Below are 16,114 nucleotides of genomic sequence, written 5' to 3'. Positions count from 1 at the left end.
GACCTTATTTCTCCTGATGTCTCATGTGTTTACTGTTGTCTGCTGTTTTGTGTACCATATTTAGTTGGCATGGTATGTATTCCCAAGGATGCAGAGTTTCCTCTGTTCTTCTTCTGATTTATTGTTTGTCCCAAGGGCACCAAGCATATGGCTGCATTTTCCTTATCTTTAATTTGTCTTTAATGGCCATCATGGTGTTCGAGCTGACCATAGTTCAATTTCACATTGGGCATTAATTTTGCTATGTAAAGAAAAAATTAGAATGAAAAAAAAAAAATCAGAGGAAAAGCTGTTGATTATCCGGATGCATGAAGCAATTCTGGGTGTTCAGTTTTGGTTGTGTTAAATCTATATATTAAAATCAACATCAATGTATTTGTTTGTTTATTTATGCTGTGAAATTCTACATATTTTCAACAACCAAAACTAACAAAAAACTGCAACTGCTTCATATATTCAGCAACATGTTTTTTATATGTATTCAAAAAAAATCTGTTTATCTATTTATGTGTTTCTTTTTGTTGTTTGTGTTCCTTTTGTATCATTTTGTCTTTAACATTCTCCTTCATTTTGTTAATTTTGTTGACCTTTTCATCATTTCAAAAATGTTTTGTGTGTTTCCCATGTCCCCCCTTCCTGTCCCCACAACCCTCCTTCCCTTGTATTTTCCTGTCAACCGATCATGTGCGTGCACATCATGTGACTTTGTCATGTGGCTCTTGCATGGTGCTGATGATGTCGTCTTCGCTGGCCAACAGAAGGTAATTTTTTTTTTTTTTTTTTAGTTTGAGATTATAAGATCAGTAATGATCATTCAGAAGACATTTGTAAAATTAGACTCATAGATGAGGCATTAAAACTTTTTCAGTTTTATTTGCCAATTTTTCATCCATCTTAATGCCATTCTGTAAACATGTAGTAAATATTTAGTAAACATACACTACTTCATTTCAACAGTATTTCATCTCCTCTTTCTTCTTGCCAAATATGGTACTTTTTTCCACTTTCCATTGCAATCACAAAATAACAATTCAAGACTATTCTCTTGTTAGTGCCTTGTTAAAGATTCATACCGTATGGGCAATCTAATAATATACGAAATACAAACCAGGGCCACATTCTTTGTATCGTGGTTAATTGAGCTCAGTGCCTTCTGCTTGCATTTACACCTACATTACTGTACCATTATTTTTGTCCTTATCCAGATAAGATATTCAGATACAGATTGCATCTTAATACCAAGTAGAAAAAGGGTCCCCAGTGCTAGCTAAGATGTATCTGAAACTATTCAACTCAAACTTGCAAAAATGCAGGTTAAATAAGTCCAAGTTAAATAACAAACTTTTTTTCTCATCTGTGAACTCACATAGGCATTCACATATGGCTGCTCCTTTCTGTAGAGGCACCAAGAAAAATGTAATTTATGTTGGATGGATTACTAAACTCATACCACTGGAAAGGAAACGTATACATCTTTAAAACACACCAAAATATGTTTGTTTTAGTAAATTGCAATGATGCAACAAGAGCTACAGATTCAATTGTAATTGGGCTCACACATTTCATTCCATTGTTTCGTTTTTTTTTTTTTTCATTTGATCTTACTTTAGATTAGTTCTCTCACTTTGGTTTTATCAGAAGCCAAGATTGTTCCAGCCAATCAGTAAGTTATGTGACTTGTAAAGAATCAGGCACATCAGGGTTCATGTCATGTAATTTTTAATTCTACAGTGTATTTTTTTCTTATTGTGCTTCTTTATATAAGACCTTGATTAGAAACAGTCTAGCTTTTTTATCTGAACTTTAAATTGTACCATAATTTGCTTACAGGTGGCATTAAAGGTCAAATTGCAGATTTTACTGTATGAAACCTGCATAGTCATCACATTAAAAATGTATTGTTATGTTTTTTGCCATTGTATTTTTAATTGCATTTGAATGAGTACCTTCACAATGTGCCACTGATTGTAATCGCATGTACTGTTAAATGTAGCCCTCATAGTCATCCATGAAGCTAATTTCTGTTTTACTCCGAATGATTTACTCTACAGTAGCTATCAGTATTTTACTGAATAGACTCACAGCAGCCCCTTACATTACTGCTGCATGCAAGTTTATTTCCTCTTTCTTGTTGCATCCTTCTTCTTGTTCTGTTGTTTCCCAATGAAAATGCTGTTTGTGTCTGCATGTGTCTGCATCTTTGGTGTCTTGTTGGTACTTCCATTTCTACATATACATGCTAAATACAACAGTATTGAAAGGTATGGCAAAGGCTTTTGTAAAGGCTACTGGTGTTGCATTCTTTTTTCACAATAATTGATATCAGTATTGGTGCAAACGTGGCTCTTACATTAAGATTTTCAGCATTAATATTGCATCAGAAGGAATTATGAACCCACACCACTGACTAAAATAATGTCTGTATCCCACAGCATGTTTTTTTTCCTATAAATCATGTTCAATTCTAACCACTTACCTCTAAATGTATGCTGGAAGATGAGGGAGGATGCTGTATTAGGTCGGGCTACACGTAGAACCATGTCCGTTACATGTGTGTAATGTTGCCCCTCCTCATGTTTAGCAGCACCCAAAATATCCAGCCTGCATGAAGGAGCTTCTCATTCTAACAACCCCTTTCTCTGTTTTAGCCTCAGAAATAATGTACCTAACCCAGAATGATGCTCATGAATAACAGTACTGAATGTACTAATGTCTAATTGTCCCTATGTTTCTGCTGCTGTTACTAACTAATAATGTCTGATTCACTCAGCATATGTCATGCTCACTCCAGTCTAGTTGAATGCAGTTTTCAGGCTGTGCGCTCAGATGATAACATATGATCAAGACGAAGTGACTTCATGCATTCTCATTCACAACCACTAACACTGATGTTTGAAATGTTAAATACTGTGTCTGGAAATGTGAACAATGACATCTTTTTCTGTGTCCATTTGAAATGTATGCAAGACTTTAATGGGTTTTTTTGTTTTTCCTTACCTACTCACTGATTTGCTAGCAAAAGGCATGTATGTAAATCTGCATCACGTGTTACATAACATAAGATATAATAAGAGTTTTGTTCTGTCCACCTGCTCATAGGCAGTCAATATTAAATTGCTAGCACAGGGCAAAGGCTGAAGTCAATTTAATAATATTATAACACGGCTAACTGTGTGTAACCAATTTGTACATAACTGATGAATTTGGGTTGTTAGCCTCCTCCCTTACAGCCCTTACAATGGCATGGGAGTAAAAGCCAACATCACTCCACACTTAAACAAAACACCTCGATCGTCCATCCCACAAGACTATGTAAATGTTATTAAAAGTAATAGAGTAACATGTCCAATCAGCATGTACAGGCTCATTAGCTAGCAACCCAGAAGCCATTACTCTGGAGGACAGAGCAGATAATGAGGAGACACAAGGAGAACAACACTTCAGCAATGGTTCTGAGGCAACCACACTGCCCTCTGTCCATGGATGTATAATAAGAGCTGGATAGGGTGCCATCGCTCAGCCTTGCAGCTAACTTTTCCCAGTGGCCACTTGTGGTACTGCAGCAAAAAATCCCCCTGCAGCCCAAAAAGGATTTTCCCCATAGACCACCATTGTAAAAGAGACGTCTGTAAAACTGTTGACAGGATGCCTCAAACTGTAACCAACATCAATTATGAATCTTTCTATTATGAACTTTTGATCCATGGAGGTTTTATGTTTGTAAAACTTTCCTCAAGCTGAAAAAAGTGATTTAAAAATCTGTGACGTCATCACAATGTAAAGTCGATGGGCCGAGCGGGAACTCGTGGGCGGGGTCGGCGGGGGAAATACTACTGCGCATATTCAGTGGGCTGTGCAACGCGGAAGCAAACCCGGAAGCTAGAAACATTTTTTGGCGTATGCACCAGGCGTGCAACTCCTATAGGACTGAATGGGCGCCATTTTTAGTCCGGTATCCAGCTCTTATAATACATCCATGCCTCTGTCCCCCCATGCTGCCTTACAGTGATATTCCACTCCAAATCTATATTTGATGTCCAAATATTCACTTACTGTAGGCTTGCCTGTAGAAAGTGTAGTTATATTATCATCATCAGAGCAGAGTGACTGTGGTCAGCTCATGTTGGTTCCAATATGTCCTCTTATCTAAACAGTAATAGATGTTCTCAATGCCTTTAAAAACGAGCCATATTAGTGTTTTCTGATCTGACACCCACATGGGCAGGATAACATAATTTGTCAGTGCCTTCTAAAACCATTACAAATCACCATTTCAAAAATGATTCATTTCTGATTGGATTTAAAGAGGTCTGTGTTCTCACCTTAAAAAGCTTTTTAGAGCAATGTGACAGCATAAAAACTCTTAATAACCTTACCCAGCCTTAATAACATTAGCTAAAAGTCCTCTGATTGCCGTACTTGTAACAATTTGATGAAAAACATCATAAAACAGCTTCACATTCAGGTGTTTGGTAGGTAGAACTGGCAATAAATTCCAACAGTTAAACTGCCACTCAGTTTTAGCTTAGCTGACCCTGAAGACACAAACATACTTGAACACAGGACAAAAGTTAGAGGCCCGGTTGGTTGCTTGTGTTTAGAAGCTAAGGACGGTGTTCATGCAATAGCCATTTTTTATGTTAACTAACCATAACCCTGTGGTTTGTCCTGTGTAGGGGAACCAAGTGCCCCCAAACTAGAGGTCAAGGTCCAAAACAGGGGCAATTCTCTTAAGGTCAACTGGATCAAGCAGGATGATGGCGGTTCCCCCATTAAACATTACCTGGTCAGATACAAGGCTGTGAGTATACTGGGCAAGGAGGTAACTTGGTACCACTTTGCTGTTTTGCAATTTTGTTCAATTCATGAACACATGAACACCACATTTCTGCTTAAAATAATGCAGTTTAGAACCACTGTTGGACATCACAGTCAAATAAAACCAACCCTCTTAAAAACAAACACCCTTGTAAATGTGTGAAAGGAATACCAACAACTCTCAAGAATCTTTTCATGAAAGCTAATTTTTGTACCTTGTTAAATAAAAATGTTTTTCCCAAGTTACCAAAGTGTACTTAAAAAAGTAAGGAAAAAAAGAGTATAATAAATGTACTTCTCAGAACTCGTCTGTCGGATTCGAAGGTATGAGATAACCGCTTTTCAAACTACTATACCACAAGTATTGCATACATTGTGTGAATAACAGCTCTGGAGTTGTTTGAGGTCACCGATAGAGCTAGAGTAACATTCTCACCCTGCTTTTATTTCTTGTGCTAAGACACTTCTGTTTTTATTGCACAGAGACAACATTGAATTGATCTCCTCATCTAACGCTTGGATAGACAGCAAACATTACAAATTCTCAAAATGCTTGAGATTTTCTTTAAAGACCAAAATACAGTAATCATCTCAGGCAGCAGTTGGCCTGTTTAAATCTAACTGCACCTTTAACCTCATACTTTAACCCTTTCATGCATGAATTATGATAACCTCAGTCAGGATTTTTTTATTCCTCTTTAGGCATGAAAAACACATTTTTCAAGGAGTTTGTCCAACTTAGTGGACAGATGATTAATTGTCATTTTCTATCAACATAAAATCAATACTTGGAAATTTTAAGAATTGTATTACTCCTACTTGATGTTACGAAATTTTATTTACCTGCAAGGGTCTATTACTATAGAAGGATTGGCAAGATATTCCTTAGCCGTAGAGCATTTCCAGCCAGCAGGCGGCCATCTTGGTTTTGAGCTTTTACAGTCTATGGTTTTGAGAAATTTGTGTTGCACTTACAAAGGCTGGCCAATGGATGGCAGTGTATGGGATGACACACTAGAGTCCACTGTGTTGGCTGATATGCAACTATACCATTAAAACCCATGCATATGTAAGAAAACTGTTTTTGAATAGCTGTCCACTGTAGTGACCACTATGCATGAAAGGGTTAAAGTACTGCTCAATAACCAATCAGATTTACCTTCCTTAAGTAATGATTTTTACTCCTTTTGGAACTACATAGTAGGATTATTGGCAAATGTTATATATAGTAGATTATTTCCCATTTTACATGATTCCTGTGCAAAAAACAAGGTTCTACAAATTTAGTCATCTGAACCATGATAATCTTTGGTAAAACAAGTGAAACTGGAAAAAAAACACTGTAAACCCTCTAACTGTTCAGCTTGTGAAGTTATCAAAGAACACTGCACTCCACACACAGCTTGAGAAAAGTCATTCTCAGATAATCTAAAATGACCCTTTCCTCTATTCTCTACATTGCTTTCTCAGAAGCATGTATCCGACTGGAAACCGGAGATCCGCCTTCCTCATGGCAGTGAGTATGTGGTTTTGAGCGGCCTGGACTGGAATACAGAGTATGAGGTTCGTGTGGTGGCAGAGAATCAGCAGGGCAAGTCTGAGCCAGGAATCCTCTCCTTTCGAACAGCTACAGAGCCCACTACCATCCCAGGTACTATTCCTATCATCCCACCTCTAGCATCAACACACACCAGCCACAGTGCACAAAGGCTTCCACCGTGACCAGAAAGGCACTGTTATTTGGATCCTAGACTAATACCAGGTGCTTATTCAAAGCTTGTTGGCTACAAGGTCTGACATGAATCATCCTCTCTGTCTGTCATATCGGGGAGATGTACTGTTTTTTTACTCTCCTTATTGGTCCAGTTCATAACAAAGTGGAAATACATGGCACAATCCCTACTGAAGTTAAAATCAATCATAATATTGTGGCCTATACAATAAGTTTGAAATGACGGGAGTCAGCACAGTCTCACAAAACTATGTAAAATAAGCACTAATTGAAATGCAAATGAGGTGTCACAGACATGAATAATGTGAAGAACATATTTCTCCAGCATGACATTTTTATCACATGAAAAGTTTAATTAATCTATACATTTAGTAAAGTAAGCCCTTCTTTAGGATTTTGATTAGATTAAGGTTTGTTTCAGGGAACTGAACTAAAACATTGCGAACAGCTGCGTTTACATACGCGCTATTATGGATGAGCTGTGGCTAATGAGATGGTGGCATGAGAGTAGGTACTTATAAGACTTATAAGACTGTAGGATTGTTATTCTTATTCCGTCGTTATGGAGCAGATAGCAATTAGACATCCCTCTACAGTACTTTACAATTACAGAGTTTAAATGCAGTATTGAACATGAAAATAGGATGTTTTGCAGAGACAGACTCATAGCGCTTGGTAGCTCCATTTGAGGCACAGGAATGTTGCTTGTAGCCTAAAGAGTGTTCATAAATGACAAAAACAGTGGAAGAGACTGAATGAATTGTCTTATTAGAATCAACTTTATGTATAGTGTGTATACATGCAAGGAATTTGTTGTTTTCAGTACTATACTGTACAGGAAAATACACGTAGACATACAGCTACACAAAATTATATTTGACATGCTTTCATTAAGTAGTCAGGTTGCCATATGTGCATAATAGTTGGTGAATAATCAGATAAAGCTATCTGATAATTTGATGAAAAAGGGTGTAGTAAAGTTTATGGTACCACCAAACCCCAAACTCAAGTCTGCATGACTACTGACCGGTCTTGATGCCAGGTGAGCTTTGTATAGTAGTTCAGTACTGTAGCAAGCAGTTTTAGGTGCTTGTTATTTTGTACATTTGATTAAAGTTTAAATTATAGTATTATAATTTTAATATGTATCTGTTATGTCAGGGCATTAGGTGGGTTGTAGTCCAATTCTCTCTATATACAATGCCGTTCTAGGATTTTTGAATTCAGTTTTAAAATAGCAACATTGACAACAACAAAAAACGTTCATGTCAGTAAAAATACACAAGCTTGAAGCAGGCTCACCTGAAGTTAATATTTATTTTACCCCTTGGCCTGTACTGTCTGTCTTTCCTCTGTTAATGCCAACCTTCTGCTTGTTTCCAGTTATGTCTCCCTCACCTAATACTTTCCACTTGGGGAAATACATTTCTCAGTTTTTTTTCATGCACAGAGCACCTTATTTGCATTTTAAAACACTCTCTTCACAAAATTTCAGAGGCCAGGCTGCATAAGATAACCAATAACTATTGAATCCATATGAGGAACAGAAGAGTATTCATTCCTCTTCCTTGCTGCTCTGCTGGTGCAGATATAACACAGCATCATGACAGTAGTGTCTATAAGGCAGCCATTGCTGCTCACGTTCAGTGAGCAATAAAGTCAGAGCAGGTATCGGTCAGGCCAGGAGCACTTTGTCCAGTTAATACTAAATCCCTGTCTACCCCGGTGGTCACGGTCAGCCTTTTGTCTGTTGTTGTGTTGTGTATAAGATGCATTTTTTAACTTGGGCTGCCTCCCCATCGCACTGCACCTGAGCTATAAAACAGTTGAAACGTGTACACAACTGTTTTTTCTCTCGACTGAAAAAGACCTACTTCTTTCTCTCCATATCATCCTTTCTTTCTTCTATCCATACCTTCAGTTTCAGGGCTTTCTTGCCTGCTCTCTTCTTCCTTCTCAAGAGTTCTTCATAGCTTCAACCATATTTCCATTTAACTGTCAAGTAAGAATCAAGGAATCCAATAAGATGACACTAATATATAATACAAACTAGATTTGTAGAAAATGAATTGGTGTCCCACATGTAAGAAACACATAAGAAATAAGGAAGAGTATAATTCATCAAAATTGATGAGTTCTGGGAATACATAATTGCATAATTTGCCATTATCTTGTATTTCAAAGTTAAGTAATTATCCACAATATTCTAGAAACAATGTATTATTGATATTTTAGTGTACCAATGTAAAGACAAGAAAAAGACAAGAACAAAAATAAACTACAATTACAATAGCTGAAAGAAAGACATGCAATAAATTAACCTGGTAAAATTACAACACATCCCCAATTTCTCAACAAAGCCCTAAATCCCAAAACTAATATGTGGTTGAAAATAGTCCTCAACAAGTGTATGAGTTACTCTTGCTTGATTAATGTAAAAACTAGCTTTTTTTTTTTTTTGGAAATTACTCAGCCTTTTTGAAAAATAAACGGCATATTTATACTATTTATATTTATATGTCTTCAGTAAGAACACTTGGGCTTGGGGCTGAAAGACACTGAAAAGGTAGCATTGTCAGAAAGTACTGAAAGTACTGTTTTGTTTTTTCATGGGATTTCTTGAGAGCAACATAAATAAGCAATAATGCCATGGTATAATCATTAGACAATATAGATATTGTTGTTTTTCTTTTCCTTCTACCAATTTGGAATGAACAATTCCCATAGGTGAAGTAGTGGCAGACAGAGACAGTGTAGATAGACCAACTGGTGGAACATGATCCCTCACTGGCTTCCCGCCAGTAAAGACTGGCAGTTGTGTTTCATGGAGTGCCAAGCCAGAAGGCCCACTGACGGGGATTGAGGCTGGTTCTCTACAGCTGTTGTTAAAAACTTTCTTGGATTCTTTTGGGGTTTTTTATGGGAAAATAAGTTGACCAGGTAAAACAATACATTCCGAATAGCCCCTGATAATAGATTAATTTATTCCTTAATAACTACTATTTACTATTCTGTCCCTGTTTTACTTATTTTCTCTTGATCCCTCTTACTTCCACTTCCCTTCATTAATTTTACAAACTCCTTCTTTTTTCCATATTCTCATATACTTTTATTCTCTCTCTCAGCCTCTATCTTTCACTTCCACTGCCAGGTTTAGTGGGTCTCACATTTCAGGGCCTGTGACTGACCTGAATATACAATGTGTGGCCTAGTTAGGTGGGGATGCAGCCCTTACACTATTTGCATGGTGCCACTTATGGCTGGATTAATTTTGTCTGTACTTTACTGGAGACCCTAAAAGGCAATTGCTGCCAGTGCATGGCACATAAAGAAACCAGTTGTTTTTTAATTTTCATGCGCTTGCTGGGCACCAGCCATATAGCAGTGGGAGGTTTGGATCACTTAAGACATTACCAGACTAACTTCACATGGGTTCCATCCAAATCAGTCCCCATTTAATTTATATTTTTTTTGTTTTTTACTTCCAATTTGCTACAGTGTTTTTTTGGGGGGGTTTTGTCTTCACTTCGAGGCACGTGGGAAGTTGCTGAAGGTTATCTTTAGCTAGAACATCTGCATCAGTAGGTTTCACAGCTGTTCTTGGTAATGTTGGCTTAAAACAGCTGCTCTTTTATAAATATATACTGGCCTATGCGCTAAATTGGCACTGCAATGCAAATTGTGAATGCAGGGTTGATCCAAGGTTAAGTGTCAATCTGTTTAAATTGGTTTTGTTTTTTCATTTTTCAAACACGTGCTCAGAAAGCAGTCACACACACAAAATGCTACAAAAACATATTGATCCAAGTGGTTTAATTGCATTTTAGAATGCATCAGGATCCCTAAAAACATCCTAGTTGTAAGTCAACTTTCTTTGCATCAAAAACCTTGATATAATTTGGCTTGTGTAATTTTCTCTGCAGGTACAGCTGGGCAGCATTTGCATGTCACAGACATACCAAAGAAAGCTAAATGCTGTCCAGCTGTGGCGAGATAAGACATCATCATAATTCTCATGCCAAAAAGTGTTGTTCCAAATAAACACAGCCTTTGTAAATTTGGTGATACAGATATAAAAGTGGCAGGTGTTAACAACTGATCCATCCAAATCTCCCCAGCTAAGGTTGACATTGGAGTAAAACTACAAAAAAAACCCCAAAAAAACAGCTATTAACTTTTGCAGTTTTGATAACATGAGATCATGCATTCATCCATGTCATGGACGTGACTTTCATTACCAGCTTCTGTTGTGGATGTGTGGTTTTTGCATGGGCCATTCTCCCTGCCATGACCAGTGGTGTAGTTGTAGCTTCAGAAGTGGCTCGACCGCGATTATTGTCCCGCCCTCTCCTTATTACATGTGTGCACATTCACACCAACCATCTTGTCTGGTGAAGTACTCTTATATAGTAGTAGACACCTTAGTGCTTGTATTACTGAAAAAAAAGGTGTAAAATGCGCATATTTTAGGAGATGACTGGCTTTTTCAAACCTGTCTTCTAGAATGTAATCTTCTACTTGATAGGAAGAATTTGTAGGAAACATAATACGACTGGATTACATCAGCATAACGAGGAAACGTTTCAAATGAATGCATCTGCAAAGTTGCTAAAGCATAACTTGCAATGCACCTAATTTATGAGTATAATGCTGTTATTTTGTCAATAATATGCTGCAGCAGCAAACCAATCCAGCATCACTACTCTACAGGGTAATAAGGGAGCTGCTGATTGGATATTGAATTGATTGTTTTTTTTGTCAGTCTCTGGGTCTCGCTGTTTAAGACACACATAACAAAACCCAGAGGCCCAACTGTGTCCATAATTTTTTCCAATAATGACCTGATGGTTGAATTAATGAGGCTTTTATGAGGCACTTGAAGTGTACGAGTATACTTGGGTTTACCTCACATTATACCACTGGCCATTATTAATGAGAGATAATAGCCCGAGTCTTGTGGATGTGTTCTTGCATCCAGGTTGTCATCTATCTTATCCAAAACTCTGCTACTAATCAGCACCATGGCTGATTAAATACTCCCTTTGTTTATACTTAACTTTAAAGCAGAGAGGTTGGACTGTGGTGCGTGTGTGTGAAATTTCTTCCTTTATGTTTTCATTCCCCTATTACCTTCATTTCTGTGACCTTCCACCCATGCCTGCCATGAACCACGTGTCATTTGCTGTGCTACTAACATGCTATGACTTCTTTTTACGTTGATCCTTTAACTTAGACTTCCTTTTTTTATTCCTCAGTTCGGTCTCTAATAACCTTCCACACTTGTATTTCTGTATTTCTGACCTATTTTTCTATCTCTCTCCCTCTTTTCCCTCTTTCTCACCTGCTTCCCTTTTCTCCGTGTCCTCTTCCTGTATCCATGTGTGATCTTCTCGGGCACCTATGGACCATGACATTGTCATACACACAAATTTCTTTCTCTGTGTTTTTTTTTTTATTATGTTTTGTTTTTCTTGTCACACTTTATTGCTATGGATATTAAAATATATATTTGTCGTCTGTGGTTGGTCAATAACCTCAGCTACCCTCGGTTGCCAATGTGTGACGTACAATCTGGCAGCTCTTCTGCTGTCAATGCTGACTGTGCTCTGGCTCTCATAAACTAATTTCATTCAAGGAGAAAGGATAGTCTGAGCCTATAAAATCTTTTGGCCTGACTCCTTTGCTTTCTATGCCTTTTGACCCTTGTGCAGCCACACACAAGATAAAAAAAAAAAAAAGAGTCACATTGGTTTCATGATGTTATTACAGGGTGCTCAGTACTTGCATCATTCTCAAATTCTGGGGGATTTAAATTCTCATAATATTTTGTTTTCATCTGTTTTCATGTTGTATATGAATAGAATCAGAAAGGGACATTTTAGAGGGTTTTGTCAATGTTACAAGTTGGACTTGGGTGCTCTATTGGGATATAATGTAGACAAAGTATATCCACTTTGTTTTAAATACGTTAGTAACACATTCATAATGCCTTAATGCGATCTTAAGAGGAGTGATAAATGGAATAATTCCCTTACACTGTTTGATTGTGTCTACAATGTTCTGACCGGACATGGCAATTGTAAAGAGACTTTTATTTTGGAATTTATTGCCTATTAAACGGACACATCATTCCACTGTCACATCACAGATGACATAAAAGCATGAACACTGCATGAAAGCTGGCACAAGGCATGATCCAGTATTCATGAATGCTATGCAGCTGCTTTGAAGCTCCCCAGTCAAGCATTATGAATGTGTTAACCAGGTGATGAGTAAAAAAATGTGCCTAATTTCTCTTTTTTAGATACAAGCTTGAAATATCCCATTGTACAAAATGAGGAAAGATAACATTTCCATAGAAATTTAATATTGGTTATGGTCAGAGTATTCATTCTTCAAGGCACTTTCTTAATTCTCGTCAGTTTCAGATACATTGTTATGTAAACGCCTTTTCAGGATAGGACAGAGGGTTGTGCAGAGATGTTTTGTGACAAAGTGTACATACTCTTTTCAGAATGAAATATAAGAAATCAGGTGTTATTTTGACGATCCATGTTCTCTTTTTACCTGAAAGCAGAGAAATGTCTGGAACACACAATTACAACAGCTGTTAAACACTAAATTCACTCATTTTCAATAATGTGACATTATTTTATTCTTTGAGACATTTTTGTAAGTACATATCAGTGTGTTTCCGTGTAACCATTGTAGGGTTGAAATAAATTGTGTTTCTTTTTTCTTTCATGAAAGTAATGGCTCTCTGAAGCAACAGTATAGCAGCTAAACATGCTAAGATATGTGACGCAGTGCTGACTTGTTCTGACTGTTCGTGGCCTGGATTGTGAAGCTGATTTTAGCCTTTTTCTCTGGAGCTTTAACAAAATGTCTGTATTCTGCATTCAGTGTTGCATTATTCCACACACAACTGTAACATCCAGATGTTGAAAAATAGAAGCCTGGCTGTAGCATTATGGGAAAAGATACAATAGGCATTTTGAACAAAAATGAACAAATGGAAAACAGTTTACAACATATAGAGGCTTTGCAATCATGCATTACAATTTTTTTTGAAGCTAAAACTAGTAATTATAGCTTTCGAACTCTAAACTAGCTGAGCTTCTTTTACTTGATTTGTTTTTGTATAAAGGTTTTCTGTCAAAAAAAAAGTTGAAACATGGGGTTTCCATACTGTCCGTATTCTTAAATTTGTATCAACTGTTGGCTAATAAAAATGTGAACACCATAATAAAGATTGTTAGCGACAAAACAACTACACTGTTGAGATCTATGAAAATCTCATGGGAACTTTTTGAATGTTAATGAAAACATCAGTAGTATATCTGTTACAATGAGGAAGTGTTCAAGTTGAAAACACAATTACATCAGTAGATACACTTTTAGGTTGTAATATGGACTGTTTGTTATCACGTTCCAGCCTTTTGAATGATGAAATAAACCCACTATGCAAAAATACATGGTTGGACAGAAGCTAATCCAGAAGTTATGTAGATAAAAATGATTTGTTACCAAATGTAGATTACTGTTAGGCTACATGATGTATTTTTAAGCTAGCTAACAAACTATCCAGCAGTCTAATTCGGCACAAATCAGATGTGTAGCAGCAACATGACAGTGATTGCTAGCTAAGCAGATTCCAGCTAGCTAACAACATTATTTAAGCATGAAATCTACATACTAAATATTCCCAGTCAAAACAGCACAGAAATGTGATTACTATAAATGCCAACATGTGGACCAACATGTCCTCCAAACTAAACAACAAAATGTGTTTAGTTTGGAAGTTTTAGTTGAGTTTTCTGATCTGATGATCCAAAAAGTGACCACAGTTACAAAAAGATTCGTATTAGTGCTTTCTGATCTGACAGGGAATTGCTGTTTCCATCAGCTCTACAAAACTTTGATTACAAAATACTCTAATTAATGTCAATTTCAGAGCTTAGATAAAGCAACTGCACATGACCTGCCCAGTACCAAACAACAGACAGTTAGCAACTAGCTGGTAAACATAGAAAGCAGATTGTGGTCATGGTTTACAGAAACCAACTCTGAACTGATTGGGAATACAGTGTTTTCCAATGTTGAAGTCACACTCTATGTCGACCCATCCATCCACTCTAATGTCCTCCCTTTGAGATTGCGTGGCTCTATCACAACATCAGTTCTACTTTTGTTCCTGACTGCGCCACTAGACAACTCCATTTTAGTTGTTATTTTTAGGCATTTGATCAAACGACTGACACTGTTGTTTTTCTTGAGTCTTGTTATTGAGGTAGCCAAGCAGTCAATTAAAAAAAAAAATTAAAAGGTTATTTTTAAAAGCTGTGTACAAGAGTTATAATCCTCAAATATGGCCATCAACAGAGTGTAATTTACTCAAAGCCCTCTAAATAGTTTCCATTTGTTCAAACAATTGTTTCGCACTCTGCTATACGATGCATTAAAGTCCTGCAGTAATGAGAGGTGAGGGGATGCAATGCATAAATGAACTCAACGACAGCCATGATCAACAACAATTCAATGTGAGAGAATTAATAAAACATTGATACATTTTCAGTAATCAGACAGATGTGAATGGTGATTGTTTTCCCAGCCTCGGTAATGAAAACACTTGATAGCCTGCATTATATTACCCAGGGATGAATACACAACTGTTTCTTTCTGGGGCAGACAAAACCTCATCGTTAATTTACCAGAAGTTTCAGCTCACTGTTGCCCAAAACTGTAAGTTACTCCAAATGATAATGGTACAGATGGGTCGGTGTTTAAGATGGTTATGAGAAGACTGATATTTAAATGAACACACTCTTTTAGTATCAATGACTTTCATGTCTTTTAGCCATCTGTTCTTTTCTGGTGTTTCAGCATGATGTTGAAATACAGGCAATATAAAATCATTCACTATCTTACAAAAATATATGTTTTGTTGTCATTTGCCTATCAAAGACGCTCTAATTGGTTTTAAGTGGCAGGCTTAAAAACTGATCATAAAACATACTCAACTTCCAAGATCTTATATGCAGCATGAGTGTTTCGCAAGGAGCACTTCAATTCCAAAAAAGCAAATGAGAAAGATTTTATTCGTAACTTTTGAAGAGTGTTTCAAAGTGGCTGCTCAGGTGAATGTAGTTCAAGAGGCTCTCTGCCTCTTACTTAGAAACAACATAAAGCTGGTTTTCTTGCTTAAACCAAATATGCCTAAACGTATAAAAACAATATGTGTTTCTTGTTTCCCCAAAACACGAATGAGAAGACATACAAGAAATAAGACGTGAATTACATTGGCAAAGACAAAAAGTAGATGTGTTTTATTCCTTTTGGTAGTTTCCTTTGAGTAGTTCTCATCTTGGAAACATGACTTTCTGGCCTACCTTCCTTACTGTCTTAGGACTTCTTTCATTTTATTGTCCCTGGCACCAATGTTTACTCTCAACTAAGTTCTGGCAGAAGGATAATAAGAGTTTATGACACCCTTGAGGTGTACTCTGTCACTTGTAGGTCCCTCCTGTTGTTCATCAGCGGCTACTGAGTAATGATAGTGCTTAT

The 16,114-nt window shown here is 37.0% G+C and overlaps 1 protein-coding gene across 8 annotated transcripts in view; it reads left to right on the top strand.

Annotated features, from left to right (window-relative positions):
- The window catches only part of ncam1a (neural cell adhesion molecule 1a), a 279,874-nt gene that overhangs the window by 243,255 nt on the left and 20,505 nt on the right, over positions 1 to 16,114 (top strand). For 5 of the 8 annotated variants that reach the window (XM_067608755.1, XM_067608747.1, XM_067608749.1 and 2 more), the window contains 2 exons: positions 4,677 to 4,801; positions 6,289 to 6,469. In XM_067608755.1, the coding sequence (XP_067464856.1) occupies positions 4,677 to 4,801; positions 6,289 to 6,469 (306 nt within the window). Of the gene's footprint in view, positions 1 to 4,676; positions 4,802 to 6,288; positions 6,470 to 12,089; positions 13,821 to 16,114 lie in introns of those variants that run through there. The other 3 variants (XM_067608751.1, XM_067608752.1, XM_067608753.1) reach the window with 1 other exon arrangement.

This window comes from Thunnus thynnus, chromosome 13 (assembly GCF_963924715.1).
Source record: "Thunnus thynnus chromosome 13, fThuThy2.1, whole genome shotgun sequence".
Lineage (NCBI taxonomy): Eukaryota > Metazoa > Chordata > Actinopteri > Scombriformes > Scombridae > Thunnus > Thunnus thynnus.
This window is presented reverse-complemented; position numbering and strand designations above follow the sequence as displayed.